The sequence below is a fragment of the Anthonomus grandis genome, chromosome 11 (assembly GCF_022605725.1).
Source record: "Anthonomus grandis grandis chromosome 11, icAntGran1.3, whole genome shotgun sequence".
NCBI lineage: Eukaryota > Metazoa > Arthropoda > Insecta > Coleoptera > Curculionidae > Anthonomus > Anthonomus grandis.
The window spans coordinates 12,820,092-12,845,611 of NC_065556.1; the positions used below are offsets into that span (position 1 = coordinate 12,820,092).

A 25,520-nucleotide genomic window follows, 5' to 3' on the forward strand; every position below is an offset into this window, starting at 1 on the left:
GTTTAGAGAAACCCAATAGCTAAAGACACAAGAAAATAACTAAATTAACATTAGCAAAAAACCACCATCTCTTGGACATCCTCAATTAGCACTTATGCCGTCATTATTTATGCCGTCATCCTTGCCACTATTTATGCCGAAGCGTACGTAGCCCATCTATCAATCTTCCATAAGGTATTTTTTCAAATTTTCAAGAGTATATATTTAACTTTTGTCAACTCATTGGACAAAATATTTTATTCATTAGCTCGTACACCATCCTCAGGTATATTTTAAAATATACCTAAGGTCGATCTGAAACGGGAAATTAATAGATCCCAAAGGTGAAAGGGAAAGAAAAATTAGTTTTTCTACTGTATACTATCTAAGATAGAAAAACCAAATAAAAATAAGTAATACTAGTACAAAGCATACTGTTTAGTAATGAGACATCTAATTATTTGCTTATGCAGTTCCTTTAAGGCTTTTATACACTCCATTACTAGCTTAGGGCTAAACTTATTGTTAAATGGTTAAATTATCCTCATCACTTGCTTCTTAAAGATGAGATTATCAGAACATAATTAAACTCACTTAGAAAATTCAAATTCCGACATTTTCGACAATTATCTTACAAATTTGGAGCTTTAACATAGTTTCTAAATATATAAATTCTTTGTTATTAATCACAAAATACTGAAATATTATGGAAAATATAAAAAAATTCGATTGAATTATTCGATAGCATTTTAAAAATATCAATTTTTTTACTTAAAAATCTTTTAAGTATTTTAATTTTAAATTTATTTTAGTAGCATTTTAAGCTATTTATTGACATACATCTTGAGAAGAATGCACTAAATTTCTGTATTATATAAATGTTATAATTTGTCCGATACTGTATGAGAAATCACCGTCTTTTAACCTATGAGTTAGTTGTAAGAAGCTAGCAGAGCAGTTGGAATGATTCAAGCGGGATTACAACAAGTTGATGTTGCTTTTAAGTTCAGAACATCACAAAGTATTACAAGCTGGCTGCGGAATCGTTTTAGAGGAACAAGAACAGTCTCGAGGAGGCGTGGACAAGGTCGTAGAAGGTGCACTACACAGCAACAAGTATCAGCTCGACATTGGAGCTTTGTATAAGAAGTGCATCCCTTTAAAGGTGGTACTGTTATGGTTTATGGAGGATTCGCTCTGGGACGTCGTACACCTCTCTATATATGGCAAAACAATATGACAGGAATGCTTTATGATTCCGGTCAAAATTTGGGCATTTCGCATGTTACCACCGCTTTCTCCAGACCTAAACCCAATTGAGAATGCCTGGAATATGCTCCAAAGGACTCTTGATAACCATCAACCCCAGCCCCATAACAGACAGGACTAGGTAAGAATATTTCCGCAATTATAGAAAACTTAACTCAATATTAGCTTGAAAATTTGAACATGCTAAGACGCATTAATGAAATTCTAGGTTCTAGGTTCACAGAAGTCACACACATTATTAATTTTTTTTTTAATGATTCAGCATGTTCTATTTGTAACTTTGAATAATATAACTAACTTCTGGAATATACGTTTTACTATTTTTAATTAAATTTCTTTTTTAATGTAGCAAAACTGTGACCTTCGTATACATAAAAGTTTTAAAATATTTTAGCTATTTCTGTAGCGATTTAATTTATTTCGAAAAATTGCAATACATTTGTATAAATAGTAGCGAATTTTCGGTTAGGCCATTCTTGTATCATATATCTATATATATAAAAGAGTCTGTCCTGACTGACTGACTCATCATCGCAGAGCCTGAAGGAATTTGCCAACGGGTTCCTTTTATAATGTAGGCACCGGATAAGAACAGATTTTTCGAAATTCCACCGATAAGGGGTAAAAAATGGGAAAATTGTTACCCGTGACCTCGAGAACTGAGGGGGCGTGGCTTCGGAGTTTGAACGGAGACTGCCCGCACCAACGAGTCGCAGGCATCAACTTAAGAAAAAAAATGTACTGCAACAATGTTTTTTTATAATATAGGCCTCGGATACGAACGAACTTTTTAAAATTCCACCGATAAGGGATGTTAGCGATATGATAAATATCACATAGCGGCATAAAACTGATTAATAAGTACGATTGAAAAAGTGCCTCTGTATTATTTATATTTTGGTAGACATAACAACAAGGCGGGTCCATGCGAGACTGATACCCGAGAGGTTACCCGACTCAGTCTTACCGCTCGCTCTGCATCTAACGAATCATTTTTAAGATTATTTGTGTCTTGGTTTTATAATAATTATATTATATTAATCGCGCGCCTTGACCTCAAGAAAAACGGCGTGGCAATTGTGGGTTGCATGTATTATCAATGAGGCGAGGCTTCGGATTTTATTTTTGTGTATTGTGGGTTGCATGTACAATCATTGAGCCGTGGTTTCGGATTTTATTTTTGTGTATTGTGGGTTCCATTTACTATTATTGGAGGCCTTCTTCGACTTTTCTTTTATTTTCACGCGAGCAACGCCGCGGGCATTCAGCTAGTCGCATATATTCTTGTACAATCTCGATTTTTAAGTAAAAAATTGATATTTTTAATATGCTATAATTCAATCGGATTTTTTTTATATTTTCCATAATATTTTAGTGTTTTGTGATTAATAACAAAGAATCTATATATCTAGAAGCATCCAGAAAATGTTAAAGGTCCAAATTTGTAAGATGATTGTCGAAAATGTCTGAATTTGAATTTTCTAAGTGAATTTAATTATGTTCTGATAATCTCATCTTTAAGAAGCAAGTGGTGAGGATAATTTAACCATTTAACAATGCTGGTCTGCATGATAAGTTCAGCTCTAAGCTAATAGTGGAGTGTATAAAAGCCTTAAAGGAACTGCATAAGCAAATAAGTAGGTGTCTCCTCACTAAACAGTATGCTTGGCAGCAAGACTTTTAGAGAAATATGAGACAGGCTAAGCCTAAGGGACACATAGCTGGACTCTCGCCGTGTCTTACCAGATGATCGCTGCATGTGAAAAGACGCAAAATTCAGCTAGAGACGGGTCTTTTAACTGGACACTGATATTTAAACGTGATCTTCACACCCTAGGCATTATAAACCATCCGAATTGCCGCTGGTATTAGGAGGAGAAAGAAACTGTAGACCGCAATATTGGGAAATGCCCAGTTGTCACACGCACTTGGTTCAAATATCTGAGCAATACTCGTATTTTGCCAAACGCCACATAATTTTTCAGACCATAGCTCTGATAACCCTCGATAGGGCATGGCTGATCTATCGCGAGACAGGTCTCTCATCAATTCAATTCAATTCTAAAAAAATCATATGCATTACATGAACTACCCCTAGAGAATCGATTCTTGATAAGAACAAACATATTTTAGCTTCATTTTTAGCATCTTTTTTTAAATCGGGACAGATATAAAGAAAATTGGAAATCAACACTTTGGTCTACGAAATTTACGGATCTAAATCTTTTTGAAGATTTTTTTCCTTTTGACTCATTTTCTCCAACTACGAATATTATTGTTATATTACGAAAAAGAAATAAAAATATCCCAGGCTTAATCCCCTTGACAAATGATTAAAATTTTTTCACACATACGGACTTTCTACATAACTTTAACCAGAACTATTTTTAACTAGTGGACACCATTCAAGTGACCCCTTTTTAATTAATGCTACTGTCCAGAAAATATTTAGCGGGCTACTGAGGGACCTTTATCTTGTTGAAAGTGAATAATATGTTATGGCCAACCGCATGTAGAACATTTTCTATTTTCTGTACTTAATAAATCTATTTCTTCTTTAAGCTGATTAAGGTAAAGATTCCATTGAAAGTAAATGAATATAGGACCAAAAGTATGTATTACGTGCCCAAACGTGCAGCTTCTCTGGATATTGTATATTACCTTTTTTATTTGGGTTTTTATTGCTCTCGTGGGTTACACCTGTAAAACAAATGTTGTGCAATTATTTTATCAAGACCCATCAAAACGCTGTTAAAAAATACCTTTTGTAAGACTTAAACGTCAGTCTAAAAAGTTCAATTTGAATACCATCCTTAGGGTTTCATCAGACAATCCTACTTCACGTGCCACTGCATGAAATGTGGTGGTTGAATTTAGCACTATGTTGTAATGTTGTTTTATACTGCTTTATTTAAGCAACGTCTGTTATTTTATTTGCAACAGAGCTTTAAGCTAAGTAACAAATTCTAAGACATATGTCTAAACGACATTTTTTAGTATTTTTAAGTTTTTTGGTAGCTTTAAGTATATGCATATTTATATAAAATTGTTTATGTTAGTCGATCAAGGTGTTTGCGATGGATTTTAAGCTCACTTTGTAATAAGTTTGCAAGGTCGTAATTGGCAAATAGTTGAAATTATGATTACGTTGCTCATCTTGATTTTTATAATTACCACGAATTGTTATGTTAAGATTAATATAAATAGTATTTTTGTGAATAAACCAGTATTGAATTTAACGCCCAGTAGTCTTTCATTGCTCAACCTACTACAGCCAAGCCACCTTGTCTTAAACCTATAGTGAGGCTGCTATAGGGTAGTAGGGAAAAAAAAGGTTTAGAGAAAAGCCCTAGATCTTTTTATGGTCCTTCGAGCAGTTAAGTCAAGTCAGGAGTAACCGTCAAAAATGGCCGTCTCCATCTCCAAATCAAAGCAGTCAAAGCAGTCAAGTCAGTCGAAGCAGACAAGTCAATCAAGCCAATCAAGCCACGCAAAGCAGTCAAGCCAGCCAAAGTAGTCAAGCAAGGAAGGCAAATCAAGCCAAAACAGCCACGTCCATCATCGAGAAAGCAACGGAAGAAACAAATAAAATTTTCCTCCGCCAGCAGGAGCTAGCGGGAGAATTAGAGCAACTTCTAGTCAATGTAAAGAAAGATTCACATGCAAGAAAGACACCAACATATATTACTTAGCAAAACCAACAGGGAGACGGGATATGAAGCCATAGTAGAAAACGACGGGAAGCTGAAAAGAATAGGAGAGGCCAGCCATACCTATTTTACGAAGAAATATTTTAACCAAATTAATGGACTTTATGAAAACTTTGAAACCTATATGAAGACGTGCAAAAAAGCAGATGAGGAGAAGAAGACAGAAGAACGCGAAGCAGTGCTAAAAAGAAAAGAAGTAGTGATCCAAGAATTTGAATTCCTGATTAAATAAATTCAAAATGAACTTCGTAGGAACAAATCTACAACTCAATATGAATTTTTAAAAGAAGACTCCAGAAATCAATGGGGGCCTATTCAGCATCTTCACAACGAGATCCTCTGCAAAGGCACCACCAGCAAAGAATTCTTAGCAGCCCACCGTCTAGTCAAAAGGTCTTACGATGAGATTATGGAGCAGCTGGAAGAAAAAATCAAGGAGGGGCAGGATGTATTAAACAATACGCCCGTTCCAACAATGAACATTCCTACATTTAGCGGATTGTACGAAGAGTGGCCCATGTTCGACGAACTCTCTTTAAGAGTTATCCATCAAAACAACAAGTTATCAAATGCACAGAAGCTCCAGCACCTCAAGTCCCTTCTTCGAGGAGAAGCGCAAAACACCATAAGACATTTACTCGCAATAGATGGAAACTACGATGCCGCATGGAATCTATTGAAACAGCGATATCAAAACAAACGACTCATTGTGTCAAAGTTGGTGGACAAGATCTTCGAGTTCCCGACAATTATGTACGAGTCAGTACATAAACTTAAACAATTGTATGATGTCACCACCGAATGCTTGGAAGGCATTAAAAATCTAGGCTTTGACACTTCATCTTGGTATCCAATTGTAGGAGAATCATATGCAAGAAATGGGATCCAGAAACCATAAAAATCTACGAGCAAAGTTTAGAAAACCCTTTAGAAGTCTCCACACTAGAAGAGATTTTAGAATTTCTAAAAAGAAGGTTTCAGTCACTCGAAGCACTTAATTCAGGAAAAAACGACAAATCCCAAAGAAATCTAGGATGCCAACTATGCAATCGAGGACACTCTATTTGCACTGCAATCTATTCCTATTCCAATCACCAACGGATCGAATGAAGATGATAAAAGACCATCAACTATGTACCAGATGTTTAAGCCATAATTTAAGAGATAGATGCACCATGACAAGTAAGTGCGAGTCTGCAATGGGTACCACCACACTTTACTATATCAAGACCGGCAAGCCACGTCGAACGCTGGAACAATGAACATCACCTCAAGACCAAATAACTACAGCGTTAGGAGAAATTACGAACCTAGCTACAGGTCCAGTACAGTTAATCCAAGATATAATGATTCTAACACAAGGAGTCATAATTAAAGAAATCACTCTCAAATCACTCACGACGCAGCTAAAAAAGAAAAAAAAAGGAGTGCTGCTGGCTACAGCACTAATTCAAGGTAGAGCAAACGGCGGCACGTCCCATTTACTAAGAGTACTAATTGACCAGGGTTCGCAGTCTTCATTCATTACTGAAGAAGCTGAACAAGCTTTAGCATTACCAAGAAAAAAGTACGTGCCGAAATATCAGGAGTCGGCGACAATGAATCAAGTGTTTCCAAATCAAAAGTCGAAGTTCAATTAAGGCCAAAACTCCTCAGCAAGTACACACTTACGACTGAGCTACTCGTGTTACCAAGAATTACGAAGACGTTCCCCAGTGAACTATTAAGCGAAATAGACCTAAAAGAATGGCAAAATACGATTCTAGCAGATCCTACGTTCAATACAACAGGACCCATCGACATACTATTAGGAGCAGAAGAACACGGGAAAATAATACTGGAAGGGCGCAATAAGCAGAATGGACTTTTATCATTTAAATGTATTCCGGATATATTTCAATAAACTTTGCTGCAATTTACTTTTTGCAGTTATGCTTTGGGCATTTTCTATATATACTATAACTAAAAATAATTTTGATTCTGTATTGCCATTTAAAATTTTAGGTATTGCAGCTTTTTCCGCATAGCGGCTAAAATAATAACAGTGGTACTCTTCTATGTACTATGTTTTTCTTCATTGGTTTTTTTTACGTTTATTCGATACGTTAAGTAAGTAATATATTAAATAAAGTAATAGGTTAATCATTAAAAAATATTTTATCATTAAATAAAAATAAAAATCGACAGATGTGAGCATTTTTCCAAACATCCATTTTTTATTATTACTGAAATTATACATTTCTGAGACGTAGGATATTAAGAAATAAACATTATTACAAAATGTGAAATAATTACTTAAAAGAAATACTCTTAGGTACCATTCGCTTTTTATTTATCCACCCGACTATATTAGCTCTATCTCAGATGATAAGAGATAGTTAAAATCTCATCATCTAGAATGTTCGTTCCATTAGCGGCCATTTTACCGCATCAGACTTGGCGCCTATAATTGATGTTTGTGGTATTAATTAGGCCTTTTCATGGCGGATGCATGAATAGAGGATGTAATGAAGGTCAACGTTATGATATAAATAAACGTGAATAAAGAGCTGTGTTGAGGCAACTCAACCGTAATGAAAACACATAGCAGAAATACGTAGGTGAAATAATAGAGAAAGTGCTGGTTGGTTACCACGGCCTCAGGAAATTACTTTTTTAAATTGGCTATTTACCTACTGGAGTAATATTTATTATTTTGTTTTTTCTCATAACGTTGAAATAACTAAAACAGTGTATTAAATAAAAAGTCTGGAATATACAATTTCTGCAGGAATCGAGAGGTTTGTTGTCCGAACCTTAAGGCGAATAGCTTTATGAGTCTACTTTGCTCTGATGTTCTTACCTTAATAAATTTAGTTGGGTTTCCATTCTTTGTTCCAATTAAATTTTATTTGAATGTTTTGCCTTTTTGCCTTCAGTTACCTTAATTTATATTTTAAAGCTGGACTATATGGGATAAAAATTAAAAAAGGTACATATTTTTCAAATGGTTTTACCTTTTTAAAAGCTATTTATCACTTTAATTTGCTTTAAAGCATAATTTTTAGATGGCCTGTAGGTACTTACTTATTCCCAAATAAGTAAAGGAATTATTAAATATTTTTGCAGTGATTATGGGATTAGGGAATGAAGCTATTCCTTTATCAAAAACTTCATCGGAATGCATATATTTCGTAAAGGTCGTATAAAAAGTACTTTTCTGTATAATTCCATCTCAACAAGAAAATTTCTACCACTGCCAAAAAACTCCTGTCAGACTTCTAGATTTCATAGAAAAAAATAAAAATTCTGTAGATTCTGGTTTGATAATTACTAAAAGTGATCATCAAATGTGAACTACTGAGTATTTATTTACACCCTTTTTGTCTTTTGCAAATATTTTAGATCCACTAATCATAGCCATAGATCTAAACGCTCGAAATCAAAGGGAGGATAATTAAATTAAGGGAGAACCTACACATAGAAACGTTAATATCAGGAATCGGAAATAGCCGTAAGATATAAAAGAGGGAGTACTAATTGCATTAGAGAGGCGACAAATCTGAGCTCAGAAAAATCTGATTTCTAAATCGCAATAGAGACGGTAAATGGTTATACGTAAAACTTATGCGCATTGTCAAAGAGTCGTTTTAGCCAGGAAGAGCGAAAGATAGATATTACCATTGGAAGGGAAAAAAAGAAAAAATTTAAAACAGTATGTCATAGGACGCTTTGCAGAATAAGGAGAGAAATAAGGTAGTGTAGAACAAATAAGAAAGAAGATGAATGATTCTGCAAAGTGGAATGCAAAAGAATCAATGAGCACTTTCGAGAAGGTCTAGACCATTAATGGTATGTATGTCTACTGGCTGTTGTTTTTTTTGTGGTTTTGGGCTTGCCTTCTCTCATGAGTTATGTATCGGCACAGTTTATTCCAAAACTACTTAATTTTGACCAGAAGAGCATGACATGAGCATCGCTCAGACTTCAGTGACACATATCGGTGATAAAATGTTGATTGATATTTTATCAAAATAAAAATAACGATCACCTCAATGAAGGCGACCAGACCGGTCAAAATAAAAACAGCGCTCTAATCTCAGTCAAATAAAAAAGTTTTACTTACTGTTGGAGAAATCTGTACATTACGAATTTTTGCCAGATGATACCACGGTCACTTTCTTTGTTGAACATTTGCATCATATTAATAGATCTATCCACCGGTTACATAAAGCAAGAAGAAAAAAAACCCGATTTTGTGGGAAAACAAATCAAAGCTCCTTGCATTCAGCTAATGCTCACACATTAATGTTGGATTGTAATTTTGGCTAAAAATTTGAGCGAAGAAAAACTAAAGGAATAAATTAAAAATATATTTAAGTGGTTTTCGATAAATCCATGGTGGGAAGTTTTCAAATGAACACTCTGTATACACTGTATACCCTGGATACCCTATATGCACTGATATTTAAAAATATTTTTTAAAAATCGGAATAGATATAGAAGTTCAGTTATCAGTTAAGATATTAAATAATTTGGGAACATTTTGGAATCTTTTAAAAAGTTCTTTGAGATGTTTAGCCACCTTCAGAGTATTTCTTTGTCGTAGATTAAAGCTATGGATATTAAGGCATTTTGTGTATATTAGTTTTAAAAATTGAACAATACAAACGAAGTGTTGCCGATTATTTATATTTAGCTAATTAGATCTTTGAAAATATGGTGTAATTCTAGTTCAGTTACTTGCTTGAAGAAGGAAATTGAAGGTATTTAAAAAATTTGATAATTTTATACAATTTCCAGCTAGCTCGGTCTCTTTTAAGGGAAAAGAGAAATATAACTGGGTATCGTCGGCCTAAAAGTGAAATCTGCAATTTTTTTGTACATAAAAAAAAGTTAAAAGTATAAATCGTATAAAGCAAAGAGCCAATTATGCTATCCTGCGGAACACCATTAGTAATATTGATTATTATACAATACTTTCTGTGTTCTATTAGTTAAAAATGATTTATGAAACAACATGCATTGACGTCAAACCCTAATGTAAGATTGAGATTTAAGGTCTATGATTTGGCATATTAAACGCCTTACTAAAATCGAGAAAAACTAGAGCAGTTATTTTACTTTTATCTATGTCTTAAAGGATAACATTTGTGTGCGCTAAAGCGGTTTCTTCTTTCAGCTTTGATATCTAATTGATTTCGGTAAAATATATAAAATATACTATTGTGAAAATTATCTAATTTGCTTTTCTATAATTTTTTCAAGTATCTTTTTAAAAGTGTATGCTGTATACTCACACAATGCAGATGGTGCAGATAAAGGTCCGAAGGATTTTGAATTTTAGACAAAGGGATAGCATGTGCTTGTTTCCACGCAACAGAAAACTAGGACTTATAGGGACACATATTACACATTTATAATATGTATAATAAAAGAAAGTATAAATGAACTACAAAGCTGAAACATATGTACATATATTAAGTCTGCACCAGTACCTTTGAGATTTATTTGTCTCAATATTTGCAATATTTCATTTTTGCTTGAGAAGAAAAAATTAAAGAGAGAATTGTTTACATTCTGTATAATGTTATTATCATAAAAAATATATGTGGTACTTACCAACAGGTCTAATAAAATTCCTAAAGTACTGCATTAAATATCCCGAAGACGTATTGTTAGTTTTGATTGCTGGCTCTGTGTGATTGTAACTGATAACTAGAGGATACATATCAGGTTTTGATGTAACCTAAAAAATGGCACATTTTATAATCAAATTTTAATAATAAATTATTTTCAAATCGTACCTCAGAATAAGGCGGCGGAGGTGCCTGGAAATTGTTGCAGCTAGTGTATTGCGGAGGCGCGTAACAGGAACCAATTGAATCTGGTTCTGAGCAGGCGCGATTTTGCCTTGAACCAGTTCTGCAGCACAGCCCGCCCTGGCTATGTTTTCGCCATAAGGAACATGCGCATAGTATACCTGCTATGGTGGCTGTTACTGCTAACCAAAAATACCTAGAGGAAAAAATATATTTTTCTAATCTGTTGGTAAACCAGAATATCAAGAAAAATATTAACAACATAACAACACAAAGAAATTCGAGTCCGAGCCTTTTTGTCAATCAATTAAATAATTTCATCAATTCAATCAATCATTGGGATGGTCTTACTTTTAGATCGCAACTCCCCCTCAAACCAAAAAAGAAATTACAACGATAATTAACTAACTGATTTATTTAAACGAATTATAAAGACATAACAGACATAAAAGAAAAGCCTTAAGTTAATCTCTAAGTATTATTCCTACAAAATAAAAATCCGACTGCCCATGATCCCTCGGAAGATCATGTCGGGATCAAAGGTTTAATGTTTCATTTCTTTTAGCTTTTCTCCTTTTAAACAATTAAATATAACCAAATTAAGTTAATCATTAGAGATCTGCAAATAGATCTCTAATATTAAAATATTAATTGTACATTCGAGAATGGTACTCTCCCAAACAGCACAGATACGTACTAAAGACGTATTTTGTACGTATTCCACGAAATAATATATGTACGTACATGATACGTACACCAAAAGACGTATAACGTACTATGGACATACATATACAGGGTATCTCGTAATTAATTGGACATAGGTCAATGTAGGATACCTTACATGAAAATAAACCGTTTGAGCTCAATATCGCTTAGCAAAATGTTATTGGTTTTCGTTCTACAGGGTGTTAAAACTAATTTTTTATCAAACATTTATTAAAATATTTTGGAATCCACTGGACAGATTAACCTAAAATTTGGCGTACTCTTATTATTTGAGATGAGGAACACGAATATGATATCTATTTTTCCATTGCCCCTAGATGGCGCCACATACAACAACATTGAGTGATTAAAAAGGTTATAACTTTTTTGACCTCCCTATACGTACATTTTCAAGTGAAAATAATAAAACAGCATTTAATTCTAGTGAAAAAGGGTATACTTCTTTGATTTCCAAAAAGTAGACCGTTTTCGAAATAAATGCATTTTTTTATTAGGTTGCGTATGAACACTTAATCTAAAATTTAATTAACAACGATAAAATTAGAAAAGGCTGTTGATTATAATCATTGTTCAAAACGTTCACCAGCCACTAGGAAACATTGTCTAATTCTTTTATTTAAATTTTGCCTGACTCCAAACAATAATTCTTCTTGGGCCCTGATGGTATTGACTCCTTCCACAATCTTCTACCACAATTCCTGACGGTTATTTATTTTATTTTTATATACAAGTGATTTCAAGTAGCCCCAGAAATAAAAATCTAAGGGATTAAGATCAGGACTACGCACAGGCCACGGATATTCACTACCTCTACCAACCCATTTATGAGGATAAATTTCGTCCAAGTAATTTCTGACTTGCAGTGAATAATGTGCCGGTGCACTATCGTGCATATACCAACTCTCACGTCTTAAATTTAGGGGCACATCTTCTAGAAGAATGGGTAGATCATTCCTCAGGAAATTTAGATAACGTTCTCCATTAAGCTTAGCAATTCAAACGGTCCCACAATACAATCCCCAAAGATACCACACCAAATATTTATTGAAAACTTATGTTGAAAATGGTGTTCTTGGAAAGCATGAGGATTTTTCATCGAATAGATATGATTGTTACGCCAATTAAAAATACCTCTCCTTGTGAACGTGGTTCATCCGTAAATAAAATTTTATTACAAAAAAATGGATCATTCAGTTGGCGCTCTCTTAAAAATTGACTGAATTGGAGTCTTGCAGGAAAGTCTTGAGGAAGAAGATTTTGAACTGGAGTGAAATGATATGGATACAGTTTTTCTTGGATATAATTTTGGACACCGAAGATTTCCTCACACCAGTGGCTGCCTCAATACGTCTTGTGCTGGTTTCAGGATTTTTGATAACACGAACCAAAATTTCATCTTCCATATCTGCTCCAATTATCCTTGGTCTTCCCGCATTTATGTTTTTTGAACAAAATGAGCCCGTTTCGCCTAATCTATCGTACAACGCTGTAAATGTTTGATGATTTGGCTGCCTTCTATCCGGATACAGATCTAAATAACGCTGCGCTGCTCTCCGACTACGAAAATTTTCTTGAGCATATACACATACCATATTCCGCATCTAAGCATTAGAAAAATCATTGTGACGCGGCATTTTTAAGCGAAAATAACACAACAAGAACACGAGCTTTAGCCAAATTAAAGACTTACTTATTAATACTTTACCTTGACAGGTCGTAGTTATGATGTATTCATCCTAGGCAAAGCCTACTTTGTAAAACTCCGATAATAATTTGTTCATACGCAACCTAATACAAAAATGCGTTTATTTCGAAAACGGTCTACTTTTTGGAGATTAAAGAAGTATACCTTTTTTGACTATAATTAAATGCTGTTTTATTATTTTCACTCACAAATGTGCGCACAGGTAGGTCAAAAAAGTTATGACCATTTTAATCACTCAATGTTGTTGTATGTGGCGCTATCTAGTCGTAATGGGAAAATAAATATCATATTCGTGTTCCTCATCCCAAATAATAAGAGTAAGCCAAATTTTAGGATAATCTGTACAGTGGATTCCAAAATATTTCAATAAATGTTTGGTAAAAAATTAGTTTTAACACCGTGTAGAACAAAAACCAATAACATTTTGCTAAGCGATATTGAGCTCAAACGGTTTATTTTCATGTCAGGTATCCTACATTAACCTATGTACAATTAATTACGGGACACCCTGTATAGAATGTCCATTTTCCACAGGATTCTACATCATATGTACGTACTTTTAGGACATTTTACGTCATTTATTGGACATAATATGACGTATCTATGATGTTTACACGACTCCTTTTCTTGGGTGGTAAAATGTATTTGGGAGAAAAAATAACTCATTTATAAAAACTAAAAATATATTAATTATAAAAACAATATATAAAACAAAACATGTATATGTCTAAAAGAATAAAACACAAAATTAACGTTTAAGAAAGTCCATAAAACAAATGCATTTGTTCTTCGCAACTATTGTGGAATACAGTCAAATTATCAAATAAGTAATATAAATACATTATCACTAAAATGACTACATATGCTCTTAGCATGAATTGGGCTAGATCGTAGTAGATCCTTCCTATCACTGAGTGAACAGTTAAAATAAATTCAAATGTAATAAGAAAATGTTAGTATAAGCCGAATTTTGATAAGTCCTAAGTTCACAGGAGTGTAAACTTTCATTATAAAATAAGGCCAATATTGCCAAGCTGACTAAAAGAAGGGCGTTCGCATCTGTCGCTCGTCTTCAACCCTGTCAACAGTGGCAACTCCCTCATGTTGCCAATTACTTATTTGATAGTCAGTGAGAGCAATAAAAGCACTGGGTTGCTTTTGCGACCGATCTTGATAATTTTGATACATTATTATATCAAATACTCTATTATCTATAATTTTTATATGTTTTGAAAATCCTATACCTAATTACTTTTCGACTAGATCAACATGTAAATTAACTAAATTTATAGGGTATGTTACTCCTTTGGAAAGAGAAAATCCCCATTTGACAGTTCTTGTCTAATTTATACCGAATTCTTTGACTTTTTCTATCAAAGCAAACAAGCATGTAAAATGTGTTTTTTCTGTTTACCCTACCGAAATTAGAAATATTGAAAATAAAAGAAGTAATAATAGAAGTATTTAAAAATACGTATATTTAAAAAAAATATATTTCCGAGCATTTCTTGGCTGTTTTCTGTATTAACAAAAATTTATTTCTGTTTTTTTTTTATTCTTGCGTAATCCATAGGAGCTAAAATATTTTCTAAGTATTAATATGTATGTACATGTATAAACATTCGCGAGACGTAATTAATGTACGTACCAACTACGTATCCAAAAGTACGTACTAAATACGTTATTTTCATAACAATGGACGTAGAGACATAAATATGACATTATGTCTTATATTACAGAATTAAAAAAAAAAACAGTTTTGGAGATATAAGTGAATCATGTATACAAAGGTGGCGCAGTCTAGCTTGAATAGCTACACTACTGAACCACCTGAATATACTATAGAGTACAATACCATTTATAAAGGTCTAATATTATTAATAATAATAGTACATATGTAACTATAAAGGCATTATAAAAGGAAAAGCATTATAGAAAGATGGAGGAATTTTTTTATTAAATGTATGAATAGAAATAAGAAAAACAGAGAATACATAACAGGTTCGCTAAGAATATCAACAGGGAAAAGAAAGACCATTTTTTGTAAATTTAAAAAATGAACCTTTAAAACCTTTTTGTATGAATAAATACTATTTAAATTAAAAACTCTAAGCTCCACCAGAAGAGAATTATCACATCTTACAAAATTATAACTAAACGAGCGCTGAAACATGGCACTCCGGTGCTGAGGCGCCGTAAGCCCATGAGGAAACCTAACGTTAATATTGCGAACGTCACGTCGAAAAACTACTTTATTTCTGAAAGACGAAGGAGCATCCCCATCCTCAAATATTTTAAGACAAAAAGCACAAAAATGAAGAAGCCTCTTATAATCAATTTTCATCAACCAACGTGTACATCATACAGGGGCGAAATGTTATCGAATTTACGCACCCCAAATATAAGACATACACAACTATTTTGCACTTTTTGAATTCGATACTTATATACAGGGTGTTTCAGAACTATGGGATCAGACTTCTAGGGGTTGTTCAATGCAACAGTAGAATCCATTTCAGTATAGGAACCCATGTCCGGAAATGTGTCACTACGCCACTACGGCCCTAAGACGCTATATTTAGTCGCCTAAATAGGATCTGATGCATTTATTTTTACCTTTTGTACATGATACCATAACAACAATTGTTTAAAATCAACGCTTACCAATGTCAATTATCAATGTCATGTTTAAAAATTTTATAGCTTAAAATTTTTAAACATTTATTACTAATGGAAAACTTTACCAATCAAGAATTGGCGGATATGCATTTGGCACACGGAGCAACAAACTGCAATGCACGAGCAGCATCGCGGTTGTATCGTGAACGTTATCCCGAACTTGCTCCTTAAATCTAAGTTCAGTATCCAAAACCAGTCCTAAGTTTTTGGCAGAAGCGACAAATGTTAATTTAATACTGTCTAAAAAAATATTAAGATGGTTTTTTAAAAAGATAGATCTATTTTTATTCCCAAATAACAATTTTCGCAAGGTCCTTACTGTTGAAACAAAAATATACTTGGGTATCGTCTGCAAAAGCTTGTATGCGACCAAACTTCAGCGATCTAAGGATATTGGAAGTATAAATTAAATAAAGGATCCAAAATTGATCCTTGAGGCACTCCAGAGAAAATACTGACCAGTTTAGAGCATTTGTTATTAGAGCTGACCAACTGAAACCTGATAGCTAAAATAAGCTGATGATTGTGATTGATGATTGAAATGCTTTAGAGAAATCTAGAAAAGCCTACAGGTTGTGCATCTGTCTGTCAAATGCACGGAGAATATCATCAGTAATGTTGGCAAGAGCAACTGCAGTGCTATTTTTTTTTCTAAATCCACATTGGCTGTTTGGTATAATATTGATTTGATCGTAAATAAGTCTTTCAGAAGTTTTTGACATTGTTGGAACTATACTAATCAGACGAAGTTCGTTAAAATCAGTGGGATCAGTGACCTTAGGAATGGGTTTGCCAATAGATGTTTTCCGTTGATTAGAAAAATAATTAATTTCCAGACAACAATTAATGATATGAGTAATATACTTATCGACGAAGGGACTACAAAACTTAAGCATCAGAAAAGAAACTTCATCAACGCCACTTGAAAGCTGTTGAGCGAGCCTGTTGAAAGCACACCACCCTGATAAAATCTGAAGGTCTTCAAGGATACAAGTCTTAATATAATCAGACTTTTTATGGCTCCATAGTATAGTGGTATCATCAGCAAACTGAACCACCTTGCCCTGCAATTTCAATGAACTCAAGTCATCCACATACAGTAAAAATAACAGTGGTCCCAACACTGAACCCTGGGGAACGCCGCATTTTATGGATCTAGAAGCAGACAAACACCCTGACACTGTAATCTTCTGAGTACGATTTGATAGATAGGACTCAAGCCATCGCAACGCTACGCCCCTAAAACCATATTTATCGAGCTTAGATTACAGTACTCCATGATCCACACAGTCAAATGCTTTGGATAGATCACAAAACACTGCCGCCGATGACTCTCCAAAATTCAAGGACACATAGACGCTCTCCAAAAAGCTAAAAACAGCATCATAAGTCCCTTTACCGGCTTGAAATCCAAACTGATTTGCAGACAAAATGCCATTATAATGTAAAAAGAACAAAGTTCTGCTTTTCTGCTAGACAAGTTTTTCAACTATCTTAGAGAGGTTAGACAAAATAGAAATGGGGCGGAAATTACAAGGCTGATCCAAATCTCCACCCTTATGAAGAGAGATAACCACTGCCTCTTTTAAACATGAAGGAAAAATGCCAATATAAATAGAATTGTTTATGGCAGAAACTAAAGCATTAAAGGCTGAATCAGGCAAAAAGAGTAACAACCTCGAATATATCCCATCAGCTCCAGATGATTTATGGTTTGATTTCATTTTTTACTTCGTTAAGATCGACAGGATGAAAGAAAAATGAATGCTTAACCGACACTTGTTGAAGATAGTGTAAGGGATCAATGTTACTACGAATGCCCTTGAGCAAGATATTAGGTATATAATAATATTAGTCGTTTAAAATGTTAGGTCCTAACTCCGGTTTAGATACTTTTCTATGGCAATGTCTAAAATCATTAATAATCGACCAACACTCTCTTTGTCTATTTGATGACATTTTTAAGCGATCCCTATAATAACTAGATTTTGCTGCTTTAATTGTCTTTCTGTACAGACTACGGTATTTCTAAAGATATACAAGGATATTTTCATTTGTGGTATATTTGCACAATTTAGTCAAAAAACGGAGAAACCCATGGTTTTCATTTCTTAGTTTTAAGCCTCATTTTAGGAAAGCACTGATTGATCTTATCACACAGAACTTGAAAAAATAAAGTAAGTGGGTCAGTGGGTCAGTAAGCCGTTTCAAATGCATTCCAATTTACCGAAGCTGTAGCAGCAGAAAAAGCATTGAAATTTCTCCTGCTGAAAATTCTTCCCATACAATGAGATGAAGATAATACAGTATTATATGGCAATTTAGCAAGAATAGCTTCATGGTCGGAAATACCAGATGGGAGTACTGTGCATAAAACGTCATCACCATTTGTACAGAAATAGTCAATTGTAGTTGCAGATGAAGAAGTTATTCGTGTGGGAGAAAGAACGTGTATTTTCAAGTCGTAAGAATTTAAAATACTTAAAAGAGAAGTACGTGGCAAGGTTTCATCAGTGTAGTTGATATTCAAGTCACCAGCCAATATAACCTTAGAGTTTAGGGATAACTGGGATAAAAGAGAATCAAGTTTATCCAAAAACATAGTAATATCTCCTGTAGGTGGCCTATAAACACAAAGAATATATAAATTAAAACGCTTACAAAAAGAAAGAGAGAATTCAAAAACATTCTCTAACAGAAGATTATCATACTTATCAATATTACAAAAAATCGTTTCAATTGTTTGCCCAGCCAAGATCATGGTTCCTCCATGTATAGATTGTTGACGACAAAAATTTGATATAGAAACATAATCAGATATTAAAAAACATTCACTAGGCCTCAACCAGTACTCAGTCAGAAGTACAATATCAGGAAAATTACATGTGTCCAGCAAAATATGAAGCTTATCCATCTTGTTTCTTAGGGATTGTATATTAAGAATAAAGATACTTAAGCTTTTCGAAGAGCTAATTTCAATCTTACTAGTAGAATATGAACATGAATGAGATTCAACCTTCATGGACATGTCTAGAAAAAAGAAGAATTCAATTCACGATCAGTAGTCAGTTCAGACTCATTAATTTGATGATTCAAAGACAATTTATTCGATGAAATATTAATTTTAAAATATTTGAAAATATGTGCATGTAATAATGATGCCAAGTCTGAACCAAAGTTACTGGCGTGATTAGACTCTAAAATCCCATACAGATTAATATTATTTGCATGAAAAGTACGATAAGGGCCTTATTACTATTATAGATAACATTATGGTTTAAATAAGTATAAGGGCTTATCATCACTAAAGTGTTTACATTACTATTAAAAAATCTTCTTTCGTAAAGCCCTTAACTAAATTTGATGCTGTTCTAATCACTTTACTGCTTCAACTGCCCGGCTTCAGGAAACACTGGACCTTGTAGTAAGCTTCAAACTTTAAACGTAAATGTTTTATGAACACTCTGCTATAATTACCACCAACAAAGAAAAGCCAAGGTCGACTATCGTCAGGTGTATTTGGCCTAGTTGGTAGCTGTGTTGGAGAATTAATAACAACAGATTTAGATATCTGTAACTGTTCCTTCAATGCACGTATGTCGGAATAACAGATATCTTTTTCAACTTCTAAAACCTTCACTCACTTCCAGTAATGCCATTAATTCACCTTCTTTAATTTTTAAGTTTTCCAATTCAACTTTAAGTTCTTCATTCCGTTTATGCAGATTTTCCAGGGATGAGGAAAACTTCTTTTCGGCCTCCGACACTTTATCTTTAAAAACCATGCTGTTTCTTCTCATTCCCTCAATATGTCTATCCTTCTCTTTCAATTCTGTCAACAAATCATAAATCTTTTGCTCATTAATTTTTCCTTCCTAATCTCTTTCATTAAAATCATCTTGACATCTTTGTGAGCATAAAATCCTGTAGCCCAGTTTTATGGCATCAGAATTTCTTTCCAGACAACTTGGGTGGAACATTGAAATACAAGAGATGCAGCAATAATTTGAAAAATACCTTTTTTGACAACATTTGAAACTGCGGTTCATTTTAGATTATAAGGAAATATTATTAAATTGAAATAAATATTAATGGTAAAAACAAGATCTACAAGTAAACAGCAACTTGAACTTAAACCCAACGCAGGAAACAAATATACAACAAAACACACAATTGCACGTCCTACGGTTAATGTTCAATTATTTCAAGTTAAGGTCAATGGTAGCCAGATAATTTTAAATTTAGTCAAAACAGGAACTGTTTATAAAACAAAAACATTTACTGATGCAGGAACTTAATTAGTTTTTTAGGAAACACTTGTACTGCAAAAATATAGCACGTTAATGTAAACACGCAACACTAGATCAAAACAATTTAAATTAAATCAAAACGAATCAAAACAAAACAAAACTGAGCACCGGCGCCTCCGACGAGTATAGACGTCTACTCTGTACGACTGCTAAATCGAGACTAAGATTTCTATCACACTTTGTTTCTGGGTTAGAATAATTTATGGTAAGCTATGGAGAAATGAGAACAGTTCAAGTCAATTATCTAAAGTCTCGAGTGATGAAATGTTATGTATTTTAAAATTAAAACAGTACCATTTAAGGCTGTATTTTTTTGAAATCCATTCGTGCGTACTGCATCCGCAAAGCATTACAACTAAAATAATAGATATATCATTTTAAAATTCATCAATTACGCAGTCAAGAAAACCCATTCCACGCGTCAATATTTGAACTCAAAACTTTACTGAACATTTTTCCCTTGAACCGAAAAATCTAATCTAAATTTCCGAACTTTAGTTGTCAATCCATGAGTTTCAATCTTCGTTTACCAACGAGATTTGTCACATGTGTCCTGTTTACGTTGGTTTAGGGAGGGCCCATGCAAAAAAAGTTTTAACGTAAGCCTTAAGTTCAACGTGTTGCCAAAATATAAATTCAAACTTTTAGTTTCACCGATCATAGAATCATAGTTGTAAAGTTTGTTTTTTAGAAACCCTCTTTTTTTCTTTGTAAAAAACTTCGTTTCTTTTCACGGGTCTTGCTTTGAGTCAGAAATAGCGTACTATACTGCTAAGTTTATGGCAATCCCTTGGCAATATAAAAGGGATATCAAAGCAACGGTAATGTCTCGTATACAAATTATTCCTTGGGTGTCCCTTAACGAAGATATCTTTAAAAATATCTATAAAAAATAAGATTATTTAAAAAAAAATTACTTTATTTAAAATGCTTTTTGAAAGTAATTAATTTGAGTCTACAGAGACCATTAATTTAAATAAATTATATTACTACACTAAAGACCAGCAGGCATAGTTAGGCAAATTTGTCGTAAGAGATTTTTAAATCAAAATTTGTCAACTAAGGAATATTTGAAAAAATTGATCGTTGTTTATGAGGCATAGGTAAATATTACATAAAAACAGTGAGGTGCTTCAATAAGTCTTTACAAATCCATTTTAGGAAGTTTTTTTAGCTTCAAGTTCCAAGCTGGTCCTAAAATGTATAAAGTTCCTAAATAAACTGGTGAGAGAGGGCCAGTCGGCTTGCCTTAGTACTTGGTCACTTTTACGTTTAAGAAGGAAGATTTTTTTTCTAATCTGCGATCTGCGAAATTACTGGTAGGTCCTCAATTTTCAATTGGCATAGCAAAATGTGTAGCTATCGTATCGCAAAATATCCTAAAAAGTGTGCCGAATAGCAAGGAATTTTTAGAAACATACGGTAGCATCTGGTATAAGAAACTAACTGAGCTCTCCGTCGTGCGAGGTCTAATAAACTTCACGCAAAGATGTACCGTTGACTCCTACCACAGATGTATATAGCTCCGCACGGAGCGGTGCTATAGTGCGGAGTTATTAACATCTGCGCTCCTACTACCCCAAATCAATTAGACCATTAAGCTCCATTGTGCAAGGTTCAACGTTTAAAAGAGGTAATAAAGGGAACAGGGTTGGCTTGAAAATGATTCTAAATGAAGTAAAGATATCACGAGTGTCGAACAAAGTTTGGTCAAGGTAAATTATTGGTCGATCTTCATCCCTATAATTCTTTTACAGTTGTTAAATATTATCACGCCATTCCCGTAATAGTTGAGACTTCATTATTGTTTGGCGTTTATTAATCGTAACTACTAAATAAAAATACAATTATAACTTTATTCTAGCTATTAAGAAAAAGTACGTATGGAACTAAATATATGAAATTATTTAGCAAAAAAGGTTAAAAAGTGATGGAATTTTATCGCTTTAACTGTTGTTTTCTATATCCTGAAAAAATACAGTTTTTGGATTTAGCTACCTTTTCTCCTGTACCCTTAATATGTTATATGAGTTTGGATCAAAAAACTTTGACCTGTAGTGTAACCCACTGCAAGAGAGCAATTAAACACCTATTTCTGACAAAATTCATATGAGGCTCAATAATAATGTCAGGTTTGGCCTATTGAGTCTACAGCAGTTTGGCTTTCGTGAGTCTGTGAGCACAAATGATGCTATCTTTAGCTTTCTAGAGCACCTGTACAACCGACTGAATGTTGGTGAAGTTGCAGCAGCGGTATTCTGTGACTTGTCCAAGGCATTTGACTGCGTGAGTCACAGAGTACTGCTGATGAAACTGGAGCTCTATGGTTTCAGAGGAACTGCCCTTGAGTAGTTTCGTTCAGGCTGCCACACTTAATAGTGACATCTCTAAGGAACTTAATATAAATGTGGGTGTTCCGCAAGGATCAGTACTTGGTCCTCTACTTTTTCTCATTTATGTGAACGATTTGCCACAACTGCAGGTAACTGGTAAATTTACATTGTTTGCCGATGATACCACCATCCTCTGGCACGACTCTGATGTTTCTCAAATGGAGGCCAATATACGTGCAGATTTGTTAAAAATAAAAGACTGGTGTGATGCAAATTTTTTGACATTTAATGTTTCTAAAACAAATATCTTTAATTTTAAATGTAATACAAATGTTTATACAATTATTTAATACAATGTAATACAATTTCTTCCGTTTATGTTTGAATAATGAAGATATTACCATGCCATCGTTCAGTAAGTTTTTGGGACTTTTTATAGACAAGTTCCTTAAATTTGAAGACCATATTGTGAATGTATGTAAAAAAGTCTCATCAGGCTGCTACGCCCTAAGGGTTATTGCCACCAATCTTAATTTCTCCATCGCCAGATCTGCATACTTCGTGATTATCGAGTCGCACCTTCGATATGGAATTTGCTTTTGGGGTTCATGTTCAAATTCATTTTTTAATTCAGTGTCTGTACTCCAGAAAAGGGCCATTAGATATCTATGTGGGGCCAAGCCTCGTGACTCATGTCGGCCGCTTTTTGTAAGTCATAATATTTTAACCCTGTATTGTATTTTTATTTTGGAAACAGTGTGCTTAGTTTTTAGAAAATATAAACAGGAACTCCACTTAGGAAGCCACTATAATACACAAAATTATTTGATGAGGCTGCCCATTCCTTATTTTGACCTTGTCCGTAGCTCTATCATATATGGAGTTAAAAAGCTGTTTAATAAATTTCCACTAGAAATAAGAAAACTTAAGACTACAAAAAACCTACATATAAGGACGAAAATATTTCTTTCTAGTAAAGCGTACTATAGTTTAAGTGAATTTTTTAATGATTAGCATTTAAGTATTTTTCTAAGTTTTATATAATTTCATTTTATTTTAAATTAGTTTCTCGTTTTTATTCATTTAATGTACAGTCTATTGGCTTTGTCTACAAATTCTATGTTTATGTTGACAATCAAGCATTTTTTGAGTTTGAGTTTGAAATGTAAGTCGTTAAACATGTTCACTTTAGCTCTTCCAACTACCCAACCAGTCCAACTAAACCTAATATTCATAGTTGGGTTTAATAGATTATTCTATTGGAACATTGCTATAAATACTTTTTACGTCAACATTTGCCTTTAGGTTGAATGTTGATGATACGAAGCAACGCCATGAAATGCGCAGATTTGCAGATTTTCGAAAGACGAGGTATTTTCTTATAAAAGCTTGAAGGTGTCCAAATTAAGTTTGAAAAAAATTGAGAGTTTTGCAGTTGATCATCACATCATGCAGTGAACTTCATATTAGATCGAAAAGGCATCATTTGCATGTGAATTTTACGTAAACCGTAGAGATATAAAAATTGCGCATTTGACACGGCGCTCTTGTCTGCAGGCAGGTGCTTGATCATCTGAATTTAATTGTACCTCGTAAGACCTCTTAAGGCTAATTCTTCTTCATTCTTATTATTTCTGATGATCACTATTTCGTACCAAAGTTAAACCACTATAGTTTGAAGTAGCTGCTGTAGTCTTCCAAGGTGATCTCTTTATTTCTGACTGGATCCAGGTAACAACGGTAGTACTTAAGTAATGATCGGAGTAGTTTCTTACTAGGTCTCTCAATAATACATCTTAAAAATTTAAACTTTTAGCTGCCTTCTGCCTGTACCCTTCATATGTTATGAGTTTGAGTCAAAGCATACTAAAGAACATTGATCTGTAGTGAAACCAACCGAGAGAGAGAAATTAAACACCTATGCTTATTTCCGACAAAATTCATATGAGAATCAATATTAATGTCAGGATATTTAAAATGGCAGCATATTAAGAGCACTTTTATATTTGCCAATAGTTTAAAAATGTGATTAAATTATAAGAATTGAAAATTAGGCATCTGCCATCACAATTTTGTAAATGGCCATATCCTTTTTAGCCTAATTATCCGAAAATAATGTTGTTAATTGTTTAAGCAAAAGATATTATCTTACCAGTGTCCTAAAAAAAGTGGATTAGCAAACATATTTCCAGTTTGTACGGATGGTGGTCGGCTGTAGGAGGGGGCCAGCAAGAAACAGCACCCCTGATTACAGCATTCCTTCGGTGGTGAACAGCTGTAGTGGCCGCCATTGCACTTGTTTGGGGTTAGCTGCTAAATATTATTGTTTTTAGACTGTAAAATTTTCCTATTTATCGCTTGTACTTACAGTAGTCATAAGTTCGGTGTTTTCGGTCTGGTTCGCTTCAGCAGTGGTGGGGGTGCAGTAGCAGCACAGGACTGTCGCATGGCACCTTATTCTTCGGATGTCGAGCTCCTCGTTGGCCAATACGAATGGAAGGCAACTTGCTGCAAAAAATGCAAACGTTTACTAAATCAGAGAAATAAAAAAGTGACTATGCTTCAGACAGAAAAGCCGAGTTAAAATTATATCGTCTATTACGTTAATTATGAGTGTTTCCGTCAATGTAAGAGCATCATAGGATCTGACTTATAATAGTTAATAAAAAAGAAGCAAAAGTTTTTAGATATTAAAAAGTTAACCTCAACAACTACTATATTATATATTTATACAGGGTGGTCCAATTAACTTAACTTAAAGAGACATCGCAATATCTCGAAAACTAAACATGTATCCAGAAAATGTTACATATGAAGTTTGAATGGTTTCCAAGGGGCCATAAAATGATGTCATAGGTTTGACCATGAGTGGACGTCTTCAAGGTCAAATGAAGGTGAACTTCACTTTTTTGCATAGAAACCTCTATTTCTTTTATTGAATCTGATTTAGCGTTAAAAAATAAGTAACTTTTATCTGACACTTTTTACATGCGATCTCTCCTTTTCAA

The 25,520-nt window shown here is 33.8% G+C and overlaps 1 protein-coding gene across 5 annotated transcripts in view; it reads right to left on the reverse strand.

Annotated features, from left to right (window-relative positions):
• Nucleotides 1–25,520, reverse strand: part of LOC126741885 (uncharacterized) — a 151,855-nt gene that overhangs the window by 31,539 nt on the left and 94,796 nt on the right. For 4 of the 5 annotated variants that reach the window (XM_050448350.1, XM_050448346.1, XM_050448348.1 and 1 more), the window contains exons 2-5: nt 24,881–25,020; nt 24,665–24,825; nt 10,745–10,955; nt 10,560–10,686 (exon numbers count right to left, since the gene is read on the reverse strand). In XM_050448350.1, the coding sequence (XP_050304307.1) occupies nt 10,560–10,686; nt 10,745–10,955; nt 24,665–24,825; nt 24,881–24,889 (508 nt within the window). In that variant the 5' untranslated portion in view covers nt 24,890–25,020. The remainder of the gene's footprint in view (nt 1–10,559; nt 10,687–10,744; nt 10,956–24,664; nt 24,826–24,880; nt 25,021–25,520) is intronic. The other variant, XM_050448349.1, reaches the window with a different exon arrangement.